At 42.6% G+C, this 15,137-nt stretch overlaps 1 protein-coding gene across 8 annotated transcripts in view; it reads right to left on the reverse strand.

Annotated features, from left to right (window-relative positions):
• TTLL5 (tubulin tyrosine ligase like 5) overlaps window positions 1–15,137 on the reverse strand; it is a 108,955-nt gene that overhangs the window by 15,006 nt on the left and 78,812 nt on the right. For 7 of the 8 annotated variants that reach the window (XM_033142494.1, XM_033142487.1, XM_033142481.1 and 4 more), the window contains one exon: window positions 3,783–3,981. In XM_033142494.1, coding sequence (XP_032998385.1) covers window positions 3,783–3,981 — 199 coding nt within the window. Of the gene's footprint in view, window positions 1–3,782; window positions 3,982–15,137 lie in introns of those variants that run through there. The other variant, XM_033142502.1, reaches the window with a different exon arrangement.

A 15,137-nucleotide genomic window follows, 5' to 3' on the forward strand; every position in this document is an offset into this window, starting at 1 on the left:
CCTAGTCCAGTAGGAGGACTCATACTTCCACTTTTCATTTACCGGTAGTAGGACTACCTCACTCTTCCCCTGAATGCCATCAGAACTCTGGCATTGATTGAAACAACACAGCCACAGATGCAATAGCAGCTATATAAGAAGAGCGTGGTAGATCAGGCCAATGGCCCATCTAGTCCAGCATCCTGTTCTGAAAACAGTGGTCAACCCGATGTTTGTGGGAAACCCACAAGCAGGCTTTGAACACAAGAGCACTCATCTCCTCTTGTGGTGTCCAGAAGTATTACCGCCTCCAACTGTAGAGGCAGAGCACAGCCCTCTCCTCCATGAATTTGTCCAATCCTCTTTTAAAGCCATTTAGACTGGTGGCCATCACTGCCTCCTGTGGGAGCAAGTTCTATCGTTTAACGATGCGCCACACGAAGAAGTACTGGTACTTTCTTTTATCTGTCCCAAATCTTCAAGCATTCAGTTTCATTGGATGTCAGTGAGTTCTAGCGTTACGAAAGTCTATTTGCTTTCTCAGTGCCATGCACAATTTTACAAACTTCTATCATGCCACTTCTTAATTGCTTAATTGCTTTTTTCCTAGAAGTCTCTCAAGGTGGACATTGCTCCATCTAGTTCAGTACTGTCTACACTGACTTGGAGTGAAAAGCACGTGCTCTGAAACTGAGTTACTGCTGTTCCCCTGCAACAGGAGCCATTCTGATGCAGAAATATCCTAAGTCCTCTAAGAACCAGAAGTAATTTTGTTGGCTGCAGAACACAGAGGATCTTTCCTCTGCAAAGGGCTCTTGCAGAACTCAGCAACAAAAGCAAGCTTTTACAATATAACCCAGACTCTCCCACTGCCACATAACCCGCTGTTTTCCAATAGCCCTGACAGAAGAATGCAAATCATCAATTCTCACTTATACTCTCCATGTCAGATTGCATGGATACTGCTTCCATTTGAGATTTATATCCTAGGCATTATACAGAACTCAAAATGGGGAAAACTTCTCTTTGAGGGTCAATGATTTATGAGAAGAAATAAAGAGGGAATGGAAAAAAGAAAGAAGGGGGAAAGTGGAGGGAGGAACACACACTGAAGGAAGGATTGAACCAGGAGTTCCCAAGCTATGAGCCAGAAAAGCCAACCCCCATTCCTTCTTCTCAGCTGTTACACTAAAAATACATTAAATACATTCCTGGCATGATTTTTCTATGTGTATGACTGAAGTTCTTTCCAAAATAAGTTGTGGCACTGTGGACCAAAGGCTAAAGGACCCTGAAAATGGCAAATGTAAACCATCCTAGGAACAAACTAAAGAATGAGAAGAAAGTTAAGAATGAAGACAGCAGTAAGAAAAAGCACATTGAGAGTGATCAGAAGGGGAATGGGGAAAGAATTCCATGTAATCATTGAATGGCTGTTGTGCTTTATATTCAAAAGAAGAAACTAAGCCAGGAAAGTGTGTGATTTGGTACACAGTGCTTTTCTTTTTCTTTTAGCAGGATGCTTCACCTAAAAATCTTCCATGATACAAACAAGATTATCAAAAACACAGTTTGAGAAATAAGCTTATGTAGGACACACACAGTTTGAACAATTTAAATCAAGGATGGATCATTTTTATCAACCAAAGGGGCAAATTCCAGTCCAACAGGGCTGATAAGAGGTATAGCATGGGAAGTGGGGTGAGACTGGGGAGGAAATATGGTCTGGAGAGAGTCCCAAGGGCCAAACAGAGTGCTACAGGGAAGCATTTGCTCCCCTGGCCTGAGGTCCCCCATCTGTAATTTAGATAATTCAAAAGCAAGGAAATGCAACTTTGAATAATCTCTACACTTCAGTGGCCAACATGGCAGCCCTATTGTTACAAGGGAATATGAAGTAGTGAAAATAATCGGGATCTCTACAAAACTGAAAGGGAACCTGCCTAAAAACAAAGAAAAAGATGAATTTATCAAACGTGACACACCTAAAATCCAAGCACATTATTATTTTTTGAGATGAAATTAATACTTGAACATTATTAATAACTTAAGGAGTATTTATCTGCCAATTTCTATATAAAGGATGTGTTTTACTCTCACAACCACCCTGGGATATCAATAATTAAATTTCCAATTTTAGAATTTAAAGAACTGAGGTTAAAGAAAAAGCTACTTGCCCAGGGCTATACAAGGCCATGGGCAAAGAGAGAATGAATTCTGGTCTTATACATTGAAACCTATTACACATGTATTATAACGTCCTTCTTTATATTATTTAATTCACGTTTTAAACTATTACTTAATGATTTGTGAAACTTGAATGGTACATATAACGAATTAATAGGTCATGGTGGCAGTGGCTATGTGGACTTTTGCTGCAGCCTGATGTCAGCATGTAGATTTATGGCAAACCCCGCTGGTTACTAAGGGCAAAGCCAGATCATTTATATTTTGTTGCTTTTCGACATTTAAATTATACTGATCTTGTGTTTAACTAAATTAACCTACACTGTGTGCTGTGAGAGCCTCTGCCGCTGAACAACCCCCTTTCTTCAATAATGGAAACTTCAGTGTTGCCTGAGCCTGCGGCATGGCAAAGATCTCTGTAACTACAACTCTGAACGGCTGTGCTTGGAGGGAAGGAGGAGGAGTGCGGGGGATGCAAGCAGAGGTTTAACAAAGAATCACTTTAACAGAAACTCCTGAGTAATGGCTTTGCCCCAAGCCAAGAACAACATCATCTCAATGTCAGCAATTAGAAGAGGGATCAGCCAGGCAGCACGGCCCCCTTCAACCCCCTTACAGACACAGCTTTGCTCACAGGGCTACCCTGAGCTGAGCACTGCCCACGTGGAGACCTTTGGATAAAAGATTAAAAATGTGCCGACTATTTCTGCTCTGCTAGTACAGAGGGGAGTACAAATGGAGGGACAGTACACAGTGGGTCCTAACAACCAAGCGGGGATTGCTGAAGTACAAGGGCTCTTTTCTATGTGTTTGCTTTTCAGAATCTGTTGTGAAACTGTGCCATTAAGTTATTCTTCAGCTTATTTATGTACCTAATGATTATGGGTTTATGGGAGAAGGGATTAGAAAATATGCTTATAAAAGCAAGGCTAAGTAATAGCATGTAAGATGTGCAGTTGAGTGAATGTTGTTTCAGAATAAGCAAATATGGGGAGAGATTATTAATTTGCTTCCATTCTGTGCTTTATCCAGTTAAAATTATTAGTTCAAGTCTGAGAGAAGTCTATGGGGCTGTAATTATAACACAATCACAAAAAACCTGGCTTGTGATTTTTAAAAAATTTGGCTTCTGATAATGAAGAAAAGACTAAAGGTTTGTAGGCAGCATTTCCTGTATATGCTTGTGATCAGATGGTGTGGCCCATTCCTCTTTAAAGCTCTCCATTGCCATTTGCAATTTGTAGGAATTGGAAGGAACAGGGAAGCAGCTATGCAAATCAAATGCATTTACGTACACCTGCATAATTTGGGTATGGGTGTTTTATTTACAGCATTTAGCTTTATTTTGAACACTGATCTATTCGGAATGCGTTTGGAATCTAACAATGATACAGTCATACCTCTGGTTACGTTTGCTGTGGGTTGCGTTTTTGCGGGTTGCAAACGCGGCAAACCCAGAAGTGTTTACCTCTGGGTTTTGCCACGTGCAGAAGTGCGATATCGCCGCTCAGGATGCAGACTTTTCAAGGTGTGAATGGCACCCCGGAATGGATTGTGTCCGCAACCCAAGGTACCATTGTACATCTTCCAAGACAGCCTCACTCATCTTAAGTTACCTGGTGCCGGGCTCGGCTCTGGTCCAAAAGCTGCCGAGACTGAAGCTTCTGCTGTTGGAGCTGCTGCAGGGCAAAATGGAGCTGATAGCTGCCGGCACTTGGTGGCGCCCTGGGAAGCCCTGGTTGGCTTCCTATCAATTTACTGCGAATGCAGTTCTCTGTATCTCCTTCCCAGGCAAAGTTGTCAGTCTCCAGGGTCCTGCAGTAAGAAAGGTTCCATTTTAAAAGTTTTACGTTTTAATCAGCCTGCATACAAAGAAAGAGAGCATGCCTAAAGACCTTCCTTGTTGTTGTTCAAGGAGCTATGTGAGCTTTTGCCTCCTATAAGGGGGGGGGGAGCATCTTCACCAAATGATTCATGCTCTTTTAGTGGTGCTAAAATGTACCAAATTTCAGCCATTTGTTTATTGTGGACTACACCCTCATACAATGAATAGCCAAAGCTTGTATTTGCTGCTCTCCTCTTCCACCTGATGAAAAGGGTATGCTTGATAATGCAAGTTGTCATTTGAGATATGTGGGATATATATAACGCATAATACTCTTTCGCAGGAGTCCTCCTCTTCCCCCACATCAAGCACAGGTACTCTAGGATACTGTAATAATATCAACAACCAGGAAAAAAAAATATTCAGTGCCAACTGGGTCCTTACAAAGAATTGTCAATAAGCACAGAAATAAAAATTACAACCTAGAACAGTGTTTTTCAACCTTTTTTGGGCAAGGGCACACTTGTTTTATGAAAAAAATCACGAGGCACACCACCATTAGAAAATGTTAAAAAATTTAACTCTGCGCCTATATTGACTATATATAAAGTAATTCTCTTGAATAGGAATCAAATAAACACAATTTTTCCCACGGCACACCAGGCAACATCTCGCGGCACACTAGTGTGCCGCGGAACAGTGGTTGAAAAACACTGACCTAGAAGGCCTTGTGTGCCTATCTCTGGAAAGATGAGGCAAACTCAGCCAATCAACGTGGTGGGGGTTTGCTCTCCTTCCTACCCCTCAATAAGACATTTACCATAAGTAAAACATTCCTATTTTCTCTGAGAAAAGGGAGGATGGCATCCTTTGGGATATATCACAGCAGTATAAACAAATTGGAAAAGGGGTGGGCAACCAGTGGGACAAGTCCACTTGTGCCAGTGTATAAGTTACATGAATGAAGTTCATGGACCACTGGTGTACCACAGTTTGGGAAATCCGCTCCACTTACCTGTGGGGAGGAGTTGCAGTGGACCGCACGGCCGCCCTCTCACTTCCAGGTGGGTGGGGGACTTTGTCCCTTGCCGCCTGGAGGATTCCCGGCTGCATCAGCGAACAGCCGGCCAATTGGCCAGCGGGTGTGTGTGGCTGGGACCCACTTTAAAAGCAGAGATGCGAGCCGGAGGGCTTCCTTTCGGCTCGCTTCCTCAATCTCCCACCCTCCCTCCCTATTTACAGGTTTTCCTTCAATGGCCTTGCTCTGGACTTTGGTTGGTTGCCTGCCCTTGTCAGGGGCCTGGTAGGAATTTTTCCACTTGGCAGATTGGCTTGTCCATGTGGTTTTTGCCTACCGCTTAGCAACTGTCACAACTTTGTAAGGTGTTGCAGTTAGGCATTGGGTGACCTTATGATGGGGCCTGGCCATCGCCTGCCCCTCCAAGCTTAAGGGTATTCCGTTAAAGGAATCTGAGGGTGTGGATCTTGTCCGAAGCCCAGGGTGGGGCTAGGGCCATGCCGTGACCCTTTGGGAACCCAGGGGGAGCTCGAGTTGGTTTGAATCGACGGAGCTCTCCCTACCTGTGGTTTCCCCTTACGTGACTTCCTGCTCTGCAGGCAGGAGTCAGATATAGTCAGGTCCACTCAATGCCTAAGCCAATACCGCTCACATTCTGTAACCAATGAAGTTGTGGCCAAATTTTGCCCAATAACATTACCATTATATCCTGTGTCCTTGTGTTTTATTTCATCCTCGAGGGGGCGGCCACGGGGTCTCGACACACAATTCTGGGTTATATAATTAAACAACAACATACCCAAATAATCCAATTTGACCCAGCCATCCCTGTGACCAATGCCCCAGAAATACAATTTTGATAGAATTCTCTCTAATTGGTGGCTACTGTAAAATTTGAGCCTACGCTGAATTAAAAAGAACTCTATACTTTCTCCATATACAAATTTTGGTCCCATTTTAAAATATACCTATGTTTTACTGTGTTATGTTTATGTCAACATCTAGAAAACCATTTAACTTGTTGCTTCTTGATCAATTTCTCACATTCTCACATTCTTTTTTTCTGTTCCCTATTTCCTAATTTTGCTTGTTCAAGAAGGTTCTTATTTGAATGGTGGTATGAAATTCTTGTATTGTTGATAAAAGACTCGAATGCGTGAATAACCATGGAAGAGCATTTATTGTACAATACTACCCATGTTCTGGGAAAGTGCTATATCCACTTTCTCCAAGCACAAAAGGAACAAACAGGATTTTAGAAAGTGATACAGAAGATCCAAGACTGAAAGGGAATCATGGTGCTGACAGAGTACCGGTAGGTATGATTACAGAGCAACATGCAGTATTACTGTAATAATTTGCCCAGAACCTAGGAATCTTATAGAGATTAGAAATGGATATGTAGACTCTGGCACCAAGAAGAAGGGCACCAGCAGTCCATTTTTAGTCCCAAAAGAGGTATACAAGAATCCAGATTGCACACACAAAAAAGCAGTTACTCCAAAATTCCTAGATGCCTAATTCCATCATGTTTTTGTAATTTTATACGAAGTGCTCTCACATACCCAAATTGACCAGAGATTGACCAGACCAATTAAATCCATGAGGATGTCCTGTGTATTAGGAGACAGAAAAATGCACAGAAGACGGCTGAGGAAGCTTGGTAAAGGCAAGGCTACACATGGAACTGCCTCATGATGCTTGAAGTTGGTTTTGTCTCATTCATCACACTAGTATAATAGCCAACCAAAAAGTAGGGTCTTTAAATAAGCAGGCACCTTTTCAAAGGACAAAAGCAATTTTACAACCCTGCCATCAATAGAGGGAGCTCAGCTGTGAATTGCAATGTGATACATGCCAATAGAAGCCTGCCTGTTTGCTTTGAAGTTTGAGTTTGTGGGCATGGCTGCAGTACTGCACTCTTCTAGGCCAGGCACACTTGTTTTGTGGAGAACAGGTGGTAGATTGACAGGGCCTGGAATATGAAGCCCCTAAAAAGCACATCACATGACTCAATGGCTCCTGGAACTTGGTTTAACTAAAAAAAAACAACCCATGAAGCTCCTCCATGCTTAGTCTGTAAGCTCTACATGCTTCCTCACTGGTATGTTCTTTAGATTACGGTATGTCTTTTGTGACGGAATCTTTTGTTTTCATCCACAGACACACACATTTAGCACTATTACCACATCAAGGCTATGTGCAGCTTTCTCCCGATTGAAGTGTAGTGTTTGAGGACATCAAAATGCTTGTTTGCAAAGCTATAGTACTACCAACCTTACTGTATGCTTGTGAAACATGGACCACTTATAAATGCCATCTCCAACTCCTCGAAAGATTCCATCAATGGTGTCTCCAAAAAATTCTACATATCACTTGGGAAGACAGGTAAAATAATGCCAGTGTACTGGAAGAAGCAAAGATCACCAGTGCCGAAGCAATGATTCTTCAACATCAAGTTCACTGGACTGGTTATGTTGTTCGGATGCCTGATTATCGTCTTCCAAAGCAACTACTTTATTCTGAACTTAAATATGGAAAGTGTAATGCTGGTGGTCAACAATAGAGGTTTAAAGATGCTCCCAAGGCAAATCTTTAAAAATGTAGGATAAACAACAATTGGGAAACACTGGCCTGTGTGAGCTCCAATTGGAGAACAGCGTTCACCAAAGGTGTCATGGGCTTTGAAGATGCTCAAACTCAGGACGAAAGAGAGAAACATGCATGTCTGGCAAACCCTCATCATGATCAACTCCCACCCGAAAACCTATGTCCCCACTATGGAAGGACGTGTGGATCCAGAATTGGCCTCCACAGTCACTTACAGACTCACTGTTAAGACCATGTTCATGGAAGACAATCTTACTCGGCTACGAGTGATTGCCAAAGAGAAGCAGCAGCATTGTTATACCTAGCCATGAACCTCCGAGGCTTGGATCATCAACTTGCTCTATACTAGTGACCTTGCTTATCCTCTAAACCCCAAGTCACGGAATGCAAATTGAGACTTTACAACACTGCTGGTGTGTACATATAGGCACATGACAATCCCTTTCAGACTTGTTACAGGTAGGTAGCCGTGTTGGTCTGCCATAGTCAAAACAAAATAAAAAATAAAAAAATCCTTCCAGGAGCACCTTAAACTTGTCTGGCAAAAAAAAGCCTAGGGGTTGGAGGAGTCAAACTACCTAGCAGCTTGGGGGGGGGCATTGGACTTTTGTGGTGCTAACAGTGAACATTTGTTATTCTAGCTTTCTGTTTTGAACCTAGCCAGATCCTGATGCCTCAGGTTTAACACAGCAGTATCTTCTCCCTTTAAGTCTAGTGACCTAGATAGATAGCCAAATCCCTATTGCATGTCCTGACTGGCTCTTTTCAGTCCCAACTTGCTATAGAAGACCTAGTCTATTCCCAATGTCACTCCTGCTGCAGGCTATATATCCTGTTATCCAATTCATTCACCCTTATTTTTCACCTAAGCTTTGTTGGACCTAAACTTCACTCCATAACCCCCAAGGCCCTTGTAGATGTTTTCACGGAGCCCTGCTTAAGTCTTGTCTACTTATGACTCTGCGTTGTAACCTAAGAGTCGAAGTTACTCTTGGATAACCAAGCAAAACCAACATCCAGCATGGCCAGAGACTCTGGCCTGCATCTCATGTGAATCACTATCCTGCATCTGTGAAAGTGCTGAAAGCAAACATATAAACCTGCATTGTTCTTATACGCACATAGCTATATGCCCACAAATTATATTTTGTAGCTTTCCTTAGTGGACTAGAATGAATGCCCTAGATATTTTCACTAGAGCTGTGAGCTGTCCAGATACTACTCTCCTACTATCTACAAATGGCAAAAAGCTACAAAGCAGTTGGAAAGCAGAAAAAAGAGGGATTTTTCCTACGAAGAGTAAGCAACAGAAGCAGAGGGGCATTCTAAATCCTTTGAATATATGTAATTCAGAACCTGGACTTTCAGCACAAATTTATGTTTTCAGGACAATTATCAATATAGCTAAAATAGAATTAAAAAAGAATTAAAAGCCATGGTTCCATCTAGGCTGCAAGCTTGTAGTTAAAAGTTGTTGAGGGGAGATCTAAGCATGGTATCTGAGACGTGAAAAGAATACTACAACCCAAGCTTCTTACTATCTTCCTTTGCTGTTGGAACAGCTCTCTTTTATATTTGGTCTCAACCAAAACCGCCTTCGGCGGTTCTCCAAATTAGGGGATTTGGCCCTGAGAATGACATGTCTGACACCCCACCCAGGTCAACATCATAATTCCTCAGCCAGTTGTTCCTTCTGGTCAACCTGTTAATCACTAGGCTTCTGGCATCAAACTGAATGGCATCAAAGCAAGAATCTGCCAAGAATGCCACAGATAAGGCAATTTAAAAAGAAAAATCAAACCACCCATTTTTAAAGGGCTCATGCCTTGACAAGATTAACCTATTATGTAGGGAGTCTTGGTAGCCTTCCTCACCAAAGAGCTTGCTTCCACTTTCTCCTGTTTGCTATCGTCAGTTCATTTATTGAATGGGCGTGTTTGCCTATTATAAGAAGTCCAAATTCCCCATAGTGGTACTGCCCTATGTGTCAGGTGAGATAGCAATGACTTCCAGTGGCCTGGCCTCTACAGCATTGGTGGTGCAGTTTGTGGCCTCCATGACTGTGCTTTGCCAAATGGTACATTTGCCACACTGCAGTAGCATTACTAAGGGCCTGGTTCTTCACATGTCACCAACTGTGGTTACCAGAGTCAAAAACAATAGAAAAAGAGTGTCCCTCTATCTTCATGGGAAAAGTCTTCCTTCCCTTCCTAGGAAGTGCCAGAGGAAAGAGGGAAGGAGAAGAAGAGGTGAAACAAAAAATAATGTGAAGAGAAAGCTAGATTAGGTTAGGATCTTAAGAGAACAAAATAATGACCTACAGACTCACTGTGCAGAGCTAGTCTGGGGACTGATGTGTGGTTTCTCCTTTGTAAGGAAGGAAGTTATTTAACTGTGCTTATGGGCTTCTATAGGATATGCCATCCTGTTCAATACCCTCCAGACAGGGCTTTTTTCTAAAAGAATAAAAGAAAAAAGAGGGGGAGCATTGCCTCCACTGCGCAGCCCCAAGCACCATGGAAGAACTTGGTTCCGGTGAGTTCGGGCTGAAAAAAAAGTCCTGCCTCCAGGAGCTTCTGGACAATTTAATACTGGACATGAATGGTCTCTATAAATTCAGTACAGGATCTCTGTGAAGGCAAAAATATCCAGAAACAGTCAGACTAGCTGGCATACCAAATATCTGAAAACCTTGAGGTTGAGCGCATATTCCAACTCCTGGATTGGTGTCTTACTGAAACAGTCAGCCATCTAGTAGAACCCACCAGATTGACAGAAAGCACTAACAGAACCACACACCCCTTCTTCCTGAATGCTTGTAGGGCCACCTACAAACTCTAACCATTTTATGTTTGGGCAGAACTCCAACTGAGATCAGGTCTGTTGAGCCACATGCTCCCCTAGGTGGGTTTCCCATTGGACCATTGTTACTATGGGCTCTCTAATTCTGACTCATTCTGCGTGACTGCTTATGTGAGTTCAACCACAAGTCCAGTGTTATGTAGATATGGTCTGTGATCATCACCCTTCAGATGTGTGAAGGAAGCTATCACATATTTATATTCTTATATGTTCTTATGTACACTGGGAGTGGTAAAAGAAGCTCTTGCAAAAGTCTGGAGAAGAGACATGGCCATCATGTCTAATATTTGAGCCAAGGTCATAATAGTCATGCTTTGCTGTTTTGTCATTGACAACTGAAAAATCTTGTGGTTTTGTTTATCAGCAAGGAACATTCTGTACTGTGCAATGTCCAGGATAAGCCCCAAGTGCTCCAGGCATTGCCTGGGAATCAGTGAGTTCTTTGTCCAGTTCACAACACAGTCAAGGGTCTACGGCATGAAAGTATGGCCTGGGTGTTGGTCAAGCTCTTTTCCTTTAGCCAACTGGATATAGTTGCCCTGCATCTATAGACATATGCCCTGCATCCTAAGGTGTGCACCAGGACCTTGGGAAACAGCCATGGAGTCAAAGTTAGGCAAAAGCATAATACAATGCAGTAAAAATGGCAAAAGTTATTCCAATCTCTGAAAGGAATGTGGAAATATGCCTTGTACAAATAAATGAATGCTACAAATTCCTGTTTATAGAAGCCAAAAAGGATTTCAGCATTTCCATCCTGAAGCACTGCTAGCCAAGTGACTAGTTCACACACTTCAGGTCCAGGGTGGCTTATTTCATTTTATTTAGAAGAAGAAAGAAAGAAGAGAAAATCCCTCTATTAAGTATACTCTGGAGCACTTGTTGGAATGAGCCACTGGTACAATGGTTTTAATTTCCAGGTGTTGAATCACGACCATGAAGAGTCAGTGCTTTGCCTGGTATTTGCCTGTGCAAAGAAATACCATAGCTCCACTCCCCATGTTTGGGGAGGGGTGGAAAATGGAGTGGCAGTGACATACAAGTTTCTTTCCCTCCAAAACCTGAAGGTCTTTCTTCTGTGGACTATGGATAAGTTGAGTAAAGGGAGAAAAAAGGGAGGAAATCACTGTAAGATGAACCCAAACAAGCTCGTGGCATGCAGAACCAAGATGTACTACTGCAAACAGGCATGGCTGGTTCAGGGCACCCTTCCTCTTAGAGAAGTTGCTGACAGAAGCTTGGCCCTGCTTCACGATCCAAGGGGAGAGTGCCACCTGACAGGTTATCAGAATGTTCTCCCGGAGTTCAGGCAGGACACCCTCACAGTGCAGGCTACACTTTTGGAAATTTAGCCTGAAGCAATTGACCAAAGCCAAACATGGTGGTCTAGAGGAGGAATGTGGCCACGCATGACGTAGGTCTGCCAAAACGTTAGCTGGCAAAAATGGACTGAAACAGCAGAAGAAGTGAAACACTGGAAGGGCTGTATAAGTAAAATCTAAAGACATTCAGATTAAACTATTTCTGGATTCAATTGACATTACCCACACTATCATGTTCAGAACAACTAGATTTTGCCAGTTATTAAATATCTAGCTTTTGGCAGAGTGGGCTTTCACTTAGCCCAAAGTAGCATCTCTGGACCTGTGCCAAGAGTACTGTAACACTGGCCTCTATGAGCTAGGAAATATTTGGCAGCTGAGTGTCTCATTTCCCCCCTCTCCTCCCTCTTTTCCTTTCATAGAAAATCAAGCTTTGAAAACAAATGGGAAAACATATGGGAACTAAGTCAAAAGGAAAGTGAGGGGTCATCTGGTTAAGAGGTTCAGTGCTTCCATCCCATCACAACACATCAGGTCAGAGGAGAAGAGGTAGTAATGGCAGCAATGCTTATCCCCTTTGTGTGATTTGGATTAGCTGAATCAGAGAGCACACAGCAGCCTCTCTTTCAATTAGCCAAAGCCAAATGGTTAGGTGCACTGAACAGGAAGCAGTCCTGGCTTCTGGATGCCTGCACATGCTCCTGCACCTGCACATGGGCCCAGCCTGCTGGAACATTTTAATGATAAAGAATACATGTGATGAGATTAGCATGAATGAGAGAACTGCTGCTATTCCATTATTTGGAGAAGACGAAGAGGTGCCTCTGTAGATAATGCATGCCACAATTCCAAATTCAAAGTATTCCAACAAATGCAAAGTACAGGGAAAGCAGATTATCTGGAGAGCATGAACACAATTCATCTATTGGTATATTACATAAACTCAATCAAAACACATGAAAACTGTTCTACAGATGGGAGAATTGCTCTTACGGCTGCCATGTGCACTGTATAAATGTATTTTAATATTTGATGGAAGCCGCCCAGAGTGGCTGGGGAGACCCAGCCAGATGGGCGGGGTACAAATAAATTATTATTATTATTATTATTATTATTATTATTATTATTATTATTATTTGCAATTGTGCTTTAGCCAGAAAACGATCAAGTTAAATTTGAGACCACATTAAGTAGGCAAAGCAAAACCTAAGCAGTCCTCTAGTTGGGACACAGTAGAGCAGGGATATCCTATGTGGGCCCTTCAGATCTTGTTGGACTAAAACTTCCATCATGCCTGACCATAGGCTGTCTGGGCTGATGGGAGCTGGAATTCCACAACATATGGAGGGCACTAGGTTGGAGAAAGCTAGACCAATGCATCAATAACAGCTCTTTCTGGAGTGCCAGAGTGCTGAAAGAGACGTTTATTCATCCAATTGTACAAAAGAGTAAATGTAAAGTACATTTCTAGTGATATATTGGCCCACAAACTTCACAATAATACTGTAGCACAGAAAGGAATTAATTCTGGATTCTCCAGTCACTGGTTAGTAATACTACTCAATTAAACAGCACAGGTAGGTATTACCTACTTTCACACCACCAAAATTTTCACAGAAAGAAGTAACCGCATGCCTCAGATTTCCACAGTGACAACGTGCATCACTACCTTTGTTACACAGTCCTGGCTTAAAAACTGAAGATCCACAGTAGCATACTTAGTTCTATACAGAAAAGTGAAGATGAAAAGCATGAGGGAGATGGAAATTACGAAGCCCAGTAGTGAAGAGACGGGAGTGTAAGTTGGTTTCACATAGCGCCCAAATACACCAAGGCCTAAGGCAGCCTTCTTCAACTTGGTGCTCCTCCAGATGTTTTGAACTACAACTCCTAGAATCCATGACTACTGGCCATGATGGCTGGAAGGGAAGCAAGTTGTAGCCTAAAATATCTAGAGGACACTAGATTGGAAAAGGCTGTCCCAAGACATCAGTCTTTCCCAGAAATAATCTCTGGCAGCCAGATCCTCTCTAACTTTCCAAGAAGCCATTTTCCGTCTGCTAAGGTTATTTCTCATCTTTAAAGCAAGATTGATCCTCTAAACCTTCAAGGAATGTATCTGCAACATTCTTCATGTTTTAGAGAGACAAAAGTATAAGAACACTGCACTAACAAATCTAAACTGCAGAACCAGGGAAGTTTGTTTTTTTTTTTATAAAAAAAAAAAACCCCAAACCCAGTAAATATTAGTAAACACCTAGAAAAAGATTTCGAGTGAGTCACATGAGAAGCAGCAGAAGAGCAAGAGAGGGCTTGTGCCAAAAGAATTTTAAACAAAGTAGAACTAGGTTAAAGCCTTTTACCCCCTTGGCTAATTATTTTCCTCCCTTCCCCCATCTGCAAACACTGGCATGTGCAGCAAAGAATGCAGTATATGAAGGCTGGGTTCAGAAACACTGCACAGGGCTGAGGCAAAAATACCTGGCAGCTGCTAAAACGAAACTTCAAAGACTCGGCTCACTTTGAAAACACATCAGGCAGGAGCCACTCTTCCCCCACAGCTTCCAGAGGAGCCTGTGGGAAACTTAACCACTTCAGCATGTTTGGCAGCCCCCAAGCCCATCCAAGCAGGTGATAGTGAGAAACTGAACGGCAAGAGGAGCATCGGGCAACACTTTCCCTGCACCCTGGGTCTTACTTCCAACAGGAAACACCTAGTACAAGGGCCATGAAGGTACAGATAAAACCCAGAAGTGAGTAAGTATGTCAACAAAGACACAGGTGCGAGTAGAGGAGACAAGATAGGATTGTTTAGTAATGACTGACACTTCTATGTCATAGTAGCACATAGTAGCACATATTTCCTGCTTTCATTCGTCAGGGTAGCACAGGCATCTTTTTTCCACACACAACCTCTTAACAGTTGTTCAGAACAGCCAAAATGAGTTGCAAGGACAACTCCGATCCTACTAACTTCTGCATAAATCAAGATCTCGATTCAAATACTAGATCAGCTGAAAGAGTTTCACTCTCAGTCTCCATCTTTAAAATGGACAAAACATCTCAGATGCACAAGCCTCCACACTTGGAGGCAATAATGCTTCTGAATACCAGAAGCCACACAAGGGGAGAATGCTCCTGTCCTTGGGTTCTGCTTGCTGGTTTCCCACTGACCACTGTGAGAACAGGATGGTGGACTAGACAGAATGGGTCTTTAGTCTGATCCTGCAGGCTCTTCTTAGGCAGAGAAGGTGATTTAACTCTTTACTTCATATCCCTCTCTGATGTTCTAATGGAAAACAAGGCAAAACAAAAGTGAACTAATGGCATAAGA

This window comes from Lacerta agilis, chromosome 1 (assembly GCF_009819535.1).
Source record: "Lacerta agilis isolate rLacAgi1 chromosome 1, rLacAgi1.pri, whole genome shotgun sequence".
NCBI classification, from domain to species: domain Eukaryota; kingdom Metazoa; phylum Chordata; class Lepidosauria; order Squamata; family Lacertidae; genus Lacerta; species Lacerta agilis.